Source organism: Silene latifolia, chromosome 9 (genome assembly GCF_048544455.1).
Source record: "Silene latifolia isolate original U9 population chromosome 9, ASM4854445v1, whole genome shotgun sequence".
NCBI lineage: Eukaryota > Viridiplantae > Streptophyta > Magnoliopsida > Caryophyllales > Caryophyllaceae > Silene > Silene latifolia.
In genome coordinates, this window is record NC_133534.1 from 149,269,101 (window position 1) to 149,281,452 (window position 12,352).

The window sequence follows — 12,352 nt, forward strand, 5'->3', positions numbered from 1 at the left end:
AGGCTGTTTCCCCCACCCCCCCCCCCCCCCCACACACACACCAAGTTTCTTAAAGGCAAGATATTTGCAAACATACAAAAAGGACAAAGAGGGCTCTGATTAAAAAAAAACAAATTAAAAAATTGAAAGTAAAAAATAAAAATAAATAAATTAAAAATAAAAAACTCTACATACATACATGATACATATGTATGAAAAACAAACGGACCTTGAATTGTCATTTCTCACGGTCCTTGCATTACCAAATGCCTCCAAGAGTGGATTAGACTGAGACAAATAAAGATCATGATTAGCAATGTCATAACATTGTTCAATTAATCTAAAAAATTGAAAAAAAAATAAAAAAATAAAAAAAGGATCTGCTTGCACACTCAGGTAATTAATAAACACGAAGAAAGTTCCAAATTAGCCAGATCCAAAACAAACTTTCTTGATCCAATACAGCTGATTTTGTTTCAAACCCTAATAAAGATCCTAACTGCAAAGTGCTAATTACCCAATAACCTGAGAAAAGAGTACTCGTAAATTTTTCTTAAGATTCACTACATGGGCGTTAAGCACTATGGGAGTGGTTCTTACAGTGACAGTATACCAACAGTGTTTGTGTCGTAACACCTAACAAAAGCAAATTCAGGACAAATAAGGACACTGGTAGAGGGTAACAGATGAATGAAAAAGATGGATTTCAAAAGAAAAAAGTGATTCAATATTGCTGCAAATCCTGCTAGCATTAACAGTCAATAAAGTTCATAATTTTCCTCACTGCTCTAGTTAATGTTATACCTTTTTATTTCATAAAACAATTACTAGCTTGAAGGTTGAAGCTTAGCAATCAAGTAGCATACCATATCTGAAAAAAAAAAACGGCACTTTCACTTATTTTACGTCAATTTTAACTACCCAAATTGCTGTCAATAATAACAGATTGACAAATTGAGCTAAAGATCTACTTTCTAGAAAATTCCAGTAACATAAAGGATTATGCAACAGAAGTCCAAACAACTACACTTGGCTAAATCTGTGAAAACCATTTTCAATACAAGCTTACATATTGGTATCTGATGAGACACAGCAACACGAAAGTACAATGTCACATGTCATATTTGTTTGACCATTGAACTTTACCAAACATAGCTCGAGTGTCCCATAGGAACGCATAGAGAGGAGGGGATTACTCGCAAGTAACACGCTTATTGACCTTTTCTTTCTTCGTTTACTTATATCAGAAAAATTTTACGTTTCACTTAAATATATTCTTATTTAGAGCATGTTTGGCCTTACTTCTCAAAAATGAGTTTTTGTTTTTCAAGCTTAATTTTCTAAAAGTGTTTTTCAAAAGTAGAAGCATCAAATTGATGCTTCTATTTTTATGGGCAAAAATATGGATTTTTAGCTTTTCGGATTTTTTTTTTTAACTTTTAAAAAATGTTGTGTTTGGCCAAAAAGAGTTTTTAAGTCCAAGAACACTTTTACAAGCTAGGTCAAACACACACTTAGTAAAATCTGTAATTTTCTGTATTACCTCACAATGGACCGGAACCTTTTATGGCACTGGGATAATGTTGCCCGTTGTTGTTATTGTTGTTGTTTCCTTTCTAAACTCTCTATTTTGTATTACATTTTTCTCTCACTCAAATTTTTTTCACCTATCTTGCTTCATTTTACCAGTCTTTGCCTTCCCTCTGAGTTAACATAGTTGTCACGCCCCATTCCAATTGGTGCTCACAACTGATGTTGGCCATTTGCACAGCAATCATACAACAATTCAAATAGGCCAAAGAAGCAAGTGCTTGTTCACATCATTCCAAGGCTAGATAAGCCATAAGGGCTTGGTCAACAATTATTTTTGTGTTTCACAATTAATAGATAAATAAAGTTTGAATCACGGAAAGGTAAGATGTTTTCAGAAAACAACTTCCCTTTCTAGATAACAAACTGCACAGCTTGAAAGTTTGGTACAAACTTGGTAAGTGCATAATAAGCACAGGTAAAGTAACTTCTAGAAACAGGTTCGCGAATTAGGATAATCAGAATGCTGGAAGATCATTTAAACCGACAAAAATGACAAAATCCCATAACCCGATCTCTAATTCAGGCAGCAAAGCCATACCAATATATTGTATGGAACTGAATTTTTGATTTGACGCTAACCAGCGCAATAAAAAAAAATAGTAATAAAAAAAATTCATATTGTGTCTCATATGTCCACTACTTCCACATGGTTCCTATTGAGTAGTACATTTCCAGTTTGCATATTTAGAATTTAGAATCTCTGCTAACACTGCAAATATCTTATCAGGTCTAACTAATTTGGATTTAGCAAACTCATGAATAAGATACATATGGTAAGACACCAGCCGAGCATCACGTATTTTCAAAAAACGATACTGGGCATACATACACAGTAAAAAGTCAGATTTAAACCAAAAGGCAAACTAAAATGTTAGAGACATATCAGGAAAGCGTAGATAGAGAAAATCTGAAAGAAAAAACAGGTTTTACTAATATAGAGCGAATGATGCTTACATATAGCTAATAAATAAATCTCACACTACTTAAATATAGTAATGCTCCATAAAGATGAGATGTCAGCCATTAACTGCTTATTTCATCGATTAAAAAAATCTTAAATAAGCCAGGCACCAACATGGTGACTCCCCTTTAAAAAGAGGGCAAAAACAAAAAGACAGAGAAAGGCATCAGAAAAGTCAAGAGACAGAATAATGTAACTAATGTCACAAATACGACGATATTTACTAATCATTCCATCCTTTACACGTGACATGATATATATATCGTTCCTTCGTCAAATAAAGTAAAGTATAAAAAATAGGCCATCATCTCATGGTTGAACTGAATTGTGAGAACTGAAATTACTTGCTAAATATTAAAGGACATCTTTAAACAGATTGCATAGGCACACATATATAAAAAATAAACTAGACTATATCCCTTTATAGAATTTTATGTCGTTAAATGTTGAGATCAATGCCTCTAATGAGGTCTCGAGACCTAACTATGCAATGTACAAGTTCAATTGCTCTACCCAGGTTTAAAGAAGTAATTTTTTTTCCTCTGAAAATATAACAATCACTAACATCCTGAAACAAAGAAATTTCACTGTCATAAGAGATGCCAATAGACTAACTGAAGACATACTTCCAGAACTTGCTGTTCAACTGATCTATCATCACCAGAAGCACGCCCACCCATATAAGTAAGATACTGCATAATAAGTTTTGTCGTCTCCGTTTTCCCAGCTCCACTTTCTCCACTGACCAATATAGACTGACTCCTCTTTTCACACATCATTGCTCTGCATTTTAGTACCAGTCGAAAAGTCATGCAGATCAGTCAATGAATAATAACTTCAGAAATCATGTTGTTAAAGACCATCCAAAGACAGCAACGTCACTGCCAAAGGTTATACTAGTCACTAAGTTAAAATCTGTCAGAAGATACCTATATGCCACATCAGCCACAGCAAAGACATGAGGACTTAGCTCACCAAATGGTGCTCCCTTATATTGCTCCATCATGTGCGCATTATAAAGATGTGGAAGTCTAGTGAAAGGGTTTACGGCAATTAAAATACTCCCTGTATAAGTCTGAGACCAATTAAAAAGAAAATGTCAGGACAAAACACAAACACAACAAATATGACAACTGTTACCCCAGTTGTAATCTGGAATAAGAACAAGCAACCACCTCCTATCCCAAAAAAATTAAGATATATCTTTCCTAGTTGATGTTTAACTTAAAAACAGGTAAAAGTTCATATACAAGCTTGCACAAACGAAAGAATACAAGATCGAGACATTAAGCACCTTGAAGCAAAACGAGAGCCAACTATGAGTATCCAAAACACTCCTTGCATCCTTCTATTTTCTTCCTATATTTCTGTTTATGACAAAAACATGCATCCCCCTCCCTAACCAAATATACGTATTTTCTTGTTGATGAACAAGTTAATCACACATAAGTTCAGATACAAGCTTGCTTTAACAAAAGAATAAAGGTTCACACATTATACTCCTTGAAGCAAAATGAGATGCAACTATGACCATCGTCCTAAAATACTCCCTCCATCCTTCTACTTTCTTCCTATAATCCTCCGGTATCTTCTACCTATAATAATCTTCCAGATTATTCCCTTCATCCTTCTACTTTCTTTTTTCTTCCCGCTTCTCTTTCATTCCATTTCTGGGAAGTTTTTAGATCGAAACCTACCAAGTTGTCCGAGTAATACGTACATAATTACCAAACATGACATTGCCAAAATCATCATTGAGCTCACCTCACAAACTACTCCATTATGTATTAACCCACTAACCATGTCTTTTAATACATCCCTACTAATGATATTAACCTAATAATTAAACAATCGACAATTGCCCACTCTCTCCTCCTCTTTTCACCCATCACCACTGAACCATCGCCCATCAATCAGCGCCACGAATCTCTCGCCATCTCTGGCCTTTACTTGCTTCATAGACACCCGTTAAATCATCCATTTCAACCCCGACACCTTCTCATTATCTCCATTCTAACCCACCCCCTCCCCAAAAAAACACCCAATTACCCTTTCCCACTCCTTCCTCAACCTCGCCACTTCCTCTCTTCACGTCCCATCACTTCCTCCCTTCTTGACTTTGCCTATCTTGCTTTAATTCGAAAATCTCTATCCATTTTACACGGATCTACTCCCTCATTTATTTATTTTGCAAAAATGATCAAAGGAGTATTTTCGACAAGATATTTTAGCTGTTCGATAATTTTAATCATGGAAAAGCTCCCAGCAGTGTTGGTGGATGCAATGGCGGGAGTGATGGTAGTCTTTGTAAAGTTTTCAATCTAATGGAATTTGTCTTTTTCCTAATGTAGACCCCACTTGCACTCTTTTATTTAGTACTTTCTTTAATAATATCTTAAAAAAAAGTATACATTTTAGAATGGAAAAATAAGGGTTGTGCTTTATCACATACACACATTAGTCATTACTCTTCACAAACGTTTTTAACGATTTTACCCTCCTCATTTTTTTTTCCATGTCCCTCACTCAACCAATTACCCATCCCTTCCCATCATTAATGATGATTTAAAAAAAAAAAAAAAAAAAAAAAAAAAAAAAAAAAAAACAACCAGCCGAACACCTTCGCCGAAACACCAACCCACAACGGCTGAGTTTATATGGATTGTGAAGAATGCTAAAGAATTGTAATAGCGTTGTCTGTATAAATTCAGTCAATTAGGAATCTTGGTCACTACAAATAACCTAAAGTGCAAGACTTTGATGATTGGTGTATGATTACTTTGTTCTGACCTGTGCATTGTTGAGGTTAATCCCTCGCCCTACATTATTCAGAATGTGCTTTTGTGCTCTTGAGAAATGTGACAGAATTACGAGTTTCCCCTAAATTACGAGTTTCCCCTAAATTATTCATAATCCCTCGCCCTACATTATTAAGGCTTTTTGTTGATAACCACTGAAATTTTACAAAGAACCACCTAACATGTCATTTAATACCAATAACCACCTTATTTCTAACTCAACTAGCAAAACTCACACCTAATTCTATTTCCGATGCCGATTTTTCTTAATCCTTGACTTTTTAACTAGAGAATGACATAAACTTAAGTGAAATTTATCCTTATTTTATTCCCCACCCCCAATTGTAATCTTTAGTCAGGCTAATAGGATTTCTACAAAACAAAGTCCCCAAAACCAATCAACACTAATTAATCAAGGATAGATGATGAACAAAGAAAACCCTAATTTCTGAGTCAATCAAAGATACATGCTCAGCAAAGAAAACTTTCAATCAAGGATGCCCCCAATTAACGAATCTTCGTAAACTCTAATTTCAGCGAAGAAAATTGTAAATCAATATCAACAAAGAACCTTAATTTGTGCATTTCGCATCTTTTTGAAATAAGTTTTCGTAATTTAGCTCTATTTCACGAAGAACCCTTATTATTAGTCTCAAATTTACCTCCATGGTAGTATCTACCATCAAATGTGAAACTGACAAAAAAAAAAACACATTAAATGTGAAACGACAAACAAACTCAGAAATCTTACATAAGGTTTAAGCATCAAAGTTAACAAATTAGGAATTTAGAGTTTATTAGTCCCAACAAACATTAAGCGTCATGATGTTCAAGCTAAGATTCTTGTTATGAAATGATTAAATTGAAACTACAAATTAATTTAGAAAAATTGCCTGCAAATGATGCAAAACTAACAAATTTAGGAACCTTCGTTGATGGCCTTCACTAAAATTGAATGGATTTTTCAATTGATTGGATTGAATCAGAATTAGGGTTCTTGAGAGGTTGAATTGGGGATTTTCCGTTTAATTAAATGGCAGTGTTAAGGGAGTAAAAGTAAGAGTGTGTGAGTTGGGGAGGGCGTAATAATGAAGGGTACTTTAGGTTGTATAGTTCAGTTTAAGTCGTAGAGTCGTAAAAAGGTTGGGTTTAAGTAAAATCGTCAACATTTTCAAAACTACGTGTTAATTTTGTTAGCTAAGTTGGAATTATGGTCGTTATTAGTAAAAAAACGACATATTAAGTGGTTATTTGTAAATTTTAGGACATAATAGGTGGTAATATACAAAAACACTAATATTAATAACGATAAACAAGTAAATTATTTCACTAATTTGGGAAGTAGGATTCATTGTTCCAAGTTATTTAGGATCCATTGTTCAAGTTTTTGGAGCAGCTAGGTTAGATTTTAGGGAAAATTTTCAAATGAGTTAATTTGCTTAGGTTTTAAGCGTAGTAGATGGAAAGTTAATGAAAAAGTGTGTGAAAAAGTAAAGTCGGTATGTGAAAAAGTAATATAGCCGATTTACAAGAGTAGATTGACCCATGCCCAAAAAACTGAGATCACCACTTGATTGGATTCAATTATGCCAAGGAGCCACCTATAGCCGGGCAAGAGACAGGTATTGACATCATGATATACTCCCTCAATTTCTTTAATATCTTCCACTTTGAAAGCTTAGTTTGAAGAGACGCTAAGTGGCTGAGGCAATAAGGCGCAAATCGCAAGCTTTTAGACGTGAGGCGCCCTACTTTTGGAGGGAGTATGTGATACAAGTAGATACATTTGAATATAAAGAAATGGAGGGAGTATGTGATACAAGTAGATACATTTGAATAAAGGATTGTGGATTAGAAGTATTGTTACACCAAAAAAATTGATTGACTGCAAGCAGCAATAAGAAGCCTAGCAAAAAACAAGAAACCGAACAAAAATAGACAACCAATCTTTAGTTATCCCAACAATTACATACTTATTCATATCTTAGTTTGCAGCTCCCACGTGTCTACCAACTTCACCTGAGCAGTTTGTTTGAAATCATAATAGTATTTTTTTAATTCAATCATCAAAGAGTAATTCTTTTTTTTTCAGAAAAAGATAAATTTGATAAATAAAAGATAATTCGCACATCTAAAAATGTTTTTACGTAAATTTTATAGTGCTACTTTGATTTGACAACTGATTGTCGTGTTCTTTAGGTTTGGAACTTTTTTAAATAAAATATTCTGTCTCTCACCCCGGGGTAGACTGCAAAAAAGTTTTTTCTCGTTTTCTTTTCATTTTTTATCTGATTTCTAAATTAGTAAATAACATATGAATGTGAACCCATAAAACACTACTTTTTCGATCACATTTGAAATACGACATCAAAGACTTTTTCTTAAATGGATACAGTATTTTATATATCCAAAAAAAGGATATATTTTCATTGTCTATAGATTATTTTATATTTCAACAAAACAATTTAATATTAATATTGAACTGAACATGTCATATAAGAAAAGTTCTTCCTTTTCTATTTTAAAATTCCTAAAAACTTTGAGAATTTTGTTGTGACAAAACAAATGGGTTGATGGGAAAAAACTCCCCATCTTAGAAATTAAAAAATAAACTAAAAACGAGGATGATTATATCTTTTTTTTTTCTGAAATTTGAGAAAAGGACCCTTTTTGGTTGCCATAAGAGCTCTTCTTCTACCTATCATAAGAAAAAGTCACATTTTTTTATACACATTAATAAATTTTAAAATTAATATAAATTTTATACAAAAAATATTAATTTCATTTTCAAGTTATGACGAAAATTTTTAAAATTGGAAATGAAAAATTAAATTTCGTCATAATTTAGGTCTTAGGATGTTAATTTGTGCCGTTAGGATCTTTTTTTTTTTTAATCAGGTCCATTCTGATTATTCCAAGTTTTGAGTAATTTTTTTCAGTACAAAAAAACATTTTGAATTCCCAATATAAAGAGATTTTGCTAACGAAAAAAGCTTTTAACGTCGCCCAATACCCCTTCTTTTTCCAAAAATTTTTACGAATACGCTTTTTGGAACTGCCATTTGGAATTTAATTTTTTCTTCATTGTTGTAGCTTGTTGTGAAAGAAATCTATTGTTTAAAAAAATCTTTGTTTCTTATTCATTATCTATGTATTTATATTCTAGACGAAAACCAAATTTTGTATGATTAGAAATTTTTTATTAAATAATAATCATATGGGAGATTAGCAAAAGCAAACTCTTCTATGATCCCTGGACCGGAAAAGAATCCAAAAATTTTGTGTACAGCAGGATAATAATTCCGAACTTAATTTTAGAATAAACTAATTTGTTTGTATCATTAGAGCTTTAGTAAATACTCGTAGTTAGTAATTTTAGTCTGTAGACGGATTAGAAATTATTTAAATATAAAGGAAAGTTTTTTTTATCTTCTTTCTCCATTTTATATATTCAAATTCACTTACTAAAAACCAAGTAGTCATTTTTATTAACAATTTTTTTTATTTTATTTGACCAATAAGAACTTCTTGATTTGAATATTAAAAAAATTCAACATCTATGTATATTAGTTTAGTGTTATTATATATCGTGATTTTTAATGGAGTTCTTTCAAAAGATGACTATTTAAAAAAAAAAAAAAAAAAAAAAAAAAAAAAAAAATAGAAGTGGGACTAAACAACAAAAAATTATTATATATACCCTTCATTCCACTTCGAGTTCCTTTCTTAATTAGAAGTGGGACTAAACAACAAAAAATCTTCGGTGGATGCGGCTTTTTCTAGTATTTCTTTGTTAACTATAGCTATGATTTTTTCGATGACGCTGGCAATTCAACAAATAAATATTAATTCCATTTATCAATATGTATGGTCTTGGACTATTAATAATGATTTTTCTTTCGAATTTGGCTATTTGCTCGATCCACTTTACTTCTATTAAATTAAATTAGTCTTAATAACTACCTTTGCAATTTTGGTTCTTATTTATAGCGATAATTATGTTAGTCTTAATAACTACTGAGGTAATATTTTTGTTGTGGCTGAATAAAAAATTTACAGAGAACAAACTATGGACTATTATTAGAGAACAGTAAGGTTTATGTGATTCAGACAAGAATCACGGCATCTACAGGAATAAGAGTGTAAAAAATTAAATCAGCCAGTTCACTTACGTAGATGTTGTCCAATGCATATCGTCTCTCTAGATTGTATAGAACTCCAGGCTCGTTCAAATAAGTCAATTTGGTCATATCATCAACTCCACCAAGATCTGCATCTGGATCCCTTAAATGTAACCTCTGTGGAGAAGAGAGAACCTGGCAAGTGGAGAAAAAGTGCCATCAAAGTAAGCTTAGGGACTAAATCTACTGCCTATTGTGACAATGAACAACTAGATGCAAGTGCTTAGAAGAACATCACTTGCCTGCAACAAAAAGAAATATCAAAAACCAAAATCTTAATAAACAGTGACGCATTGTTTAGCTCAGAAGAAAAGCCAAAATAACTATAAGATGATCCCTACATGCAGCCACAATACCATAACATAATGTCACATTGACAATGGTTTCAAACGTGATGTAAAATAAATTTTACAAGATAAGTTCAAACATACAATTCAAAAATTAGCATTTGAACACTCCCTTTATTTCAACTGTAAAGGCAAACTCACTGAAGCATTCACCATAGTTTTTAATTGAACTGAAGCCTTCACCAATGTTACACTATGAATGTAGCCCAGCGCTAAAATGGAAGGAACCTTGAACACTCTCAATGGTCTAGGAATTTGTACCTTGTAGTGATAGAAAAATAGCTTTTGCTCCCTCTGTCCACTTAAATAGTTTACGTATTTCATTTTAGTTTGTCCTCACCAATAATTTATGTTTCCTTTTTAGATATACCATTCTTTTCCAAACCATCTTCAATGCAATTTGTGTGGCGGAGAATGGAGATTGAGTCTTAAAATATTTACCCCCACGTGCCCATGCTTACATAAAAGTCGATCCAAAAGCAAGCGTAAACTAAACACGATGACAAAGGGAGTTTTGAGTAAATGTCTTCCACACTCCCAAACAACTATTGACATGAAAACAACTACTTGGCACAATACAAGGCATCCCAAAAATTAGTATATCTGTTGATTACACTTCTCATTCAGCTTCATTTGGTCCAAATCACCCCCCTTGCCAAGACAAAGGAGAAAATTACAGCTAATTGAACTTCTTAAATCTAAACTTGTATTCAAACCAACTAAACATACCATAAAAAGATTAAAATAGAGTAAGCCACTAGACCTCTTAACCATAGTTTAAAAAACTGATGCAGGAATTTTACATCAAGCGTCAGCTAGTGCACTACTTAGCTTTCCATATATTTTGATTCTACTTCTTCCCTTTGCCCCGTTATACCTAGCTTTTACATCGTCACGTGTTAGCCCTCATTAAATTCCAAAGAAAAAGTATTGTTGGACAATGTATTTTGAAAAAGGCAAGTTTATTTGCAATATAGTAGGCACGCCCCGCCTGGCGTGGACGGATTATTATAGCCTGATTGGGTGGGCATCTCTTAAAAGTAAGCTCTTAACTAAAGCAATTTATTTGCTCCTAGTGAAACTAAGAATGGGCTTCGCCTCATAGGCAGGATATCAGAAAGCTGTGTATCGCGCCCAAAACCTAACAGGTTCATATCCTAAAATACCATTAATGATCCTCCAACGCATATAGAAGTCATGTCATATATTTACAGCATGAAGAATCTAATCCCCATGATGGCCATGAAACTCAAATTACACCTATACATTTAATATTTGGGGTCTTGGACTAATCCACATGAAATATAATGCAATTCTTTGATAATCGGGTCTTAGTGCTAAACTAAATACAGTATTTCCGTTGTTTTGGACAATGCACATTCATGTCTTCCCGGGCCATAATTGTTTTTTTACAGAAAAACCGATTCGAGCAAAGATGGACAGCCAAAAGAATGACTACTCCACAAGTCATCTAACTCAAAAGAATTATAATTGAAAAAAGGGGGAGGGGGGCATACAATACCGACCTTGTTTCGAGAAGAAGTAAGGAGTTGAATTTGATTATTAGGGAGAAAAGCAATAATTTGAGCAGGAATCCAAACCAAGTTCTTATCTTCAACCCAAACATTAGCACCTTTACGAAGAGTGGCGATACTCATCTTAGAACCCTAGAATATGCACTGATATTGGGGGTTTAATTGGAGGGATAATAAACCCTAGAAGAGGAAGAGGAAGAGGAAGAGAGAGAAAGTCAAGTCGAGTTCCCGCCCACGGAACGAATGAGCAGAGAAGGAAACGTGAGTTGGAGAGGTGAGGAGATGACACCAAGTAGTACAAGGAAGAGGTCTTTCTTCTATCAGTCTACGTCTCCCAATTGGTATCGTTTCAGACACCTTCACCGCCAACTCTCCTTCTACGTTTTTCTTACTATACCACCACCTTTCAAAATGCACCCTAATAGGACTGAGCAAAATTATACGGTACGGTTTTATTATATGTACTAGTTTGAATACCCGTGCTTTGCAACAGGGTAATTATCTTATTTATAATGCAAAAAAAAAATATTATAAGCGTTTAATGTTTACATTGTATGTCTAATGATTTGTTTACATATTATTAAAATATATGTTTCAAAAAAAATAAAAGATTAATATATACGTGGGTTAACTCTTATTTATAATCATATAATCACCCCACCTTATACTAATCTTTCGATGTGGGACAATTCTACTATTTATAAGTAATATATATTCACAAAAATTGGATTTTTTTCTGATGTGGGACAATTCTAATATTTACACATCAATCAATCAATCAATCAATACTATATATTAATTCCAGAAACCAAGGGACTTTCATGCAATTAAATAAATCTATACACATTAATTATACTATATAGTTTTAAATCGCTAGCGCCGTGTGATGGACCTGAACAAGGGACTTCAATGCAAATATTATATATGTTTGGTTAAAAATATAAATTTAGAAAATATT

The 12,352-nt window shown here is 33.1% G+C and overlaps 1 protein-coding gene across 2 annotated transcripts in view; it reads right to left on the reverse strand.

Moving 5' to 3' along the window:
* LOC141600148 (myosin-15) overlaps positions 1–11,807 on the reverse strand; it is a 32,869-nt gene extending 21,062 nt beyond the window's left edge. Inside the window, exons 1-5 of one of the 2 annotated variants that reach the window (XM_074420334.1) lie at positions 11,386–11,807; positions 9,504–9,647; positions 3,463–3,608; positions 3,160–3,316; positions 209–267 (exon numbers count right to left, since the gene is read on the reverse strand). In XM_074420334.1, coding sequence (XP_074276435.1) covers positions 209–267; positions 3,160–3,316; positions 3,463–3,608; positions 9,504–9,647; positions 11,386–11,517 — 638 coding nt within the window. In that variant the 5' untranslated portion in view covers positions 11,518–11,807. The remainder of the gene's footprint in view (positions 1–208; positions 268–3,159; positions 3,317–3,462; positions 3,609–9,503; positions 9,648–11,385) is intronic. The other variant, XM_074420333.1, reaches the window with a different exon arrangement.
* Between the last annotated feature and the right edge of the window lie 545 nt (positions 11,808–12,352).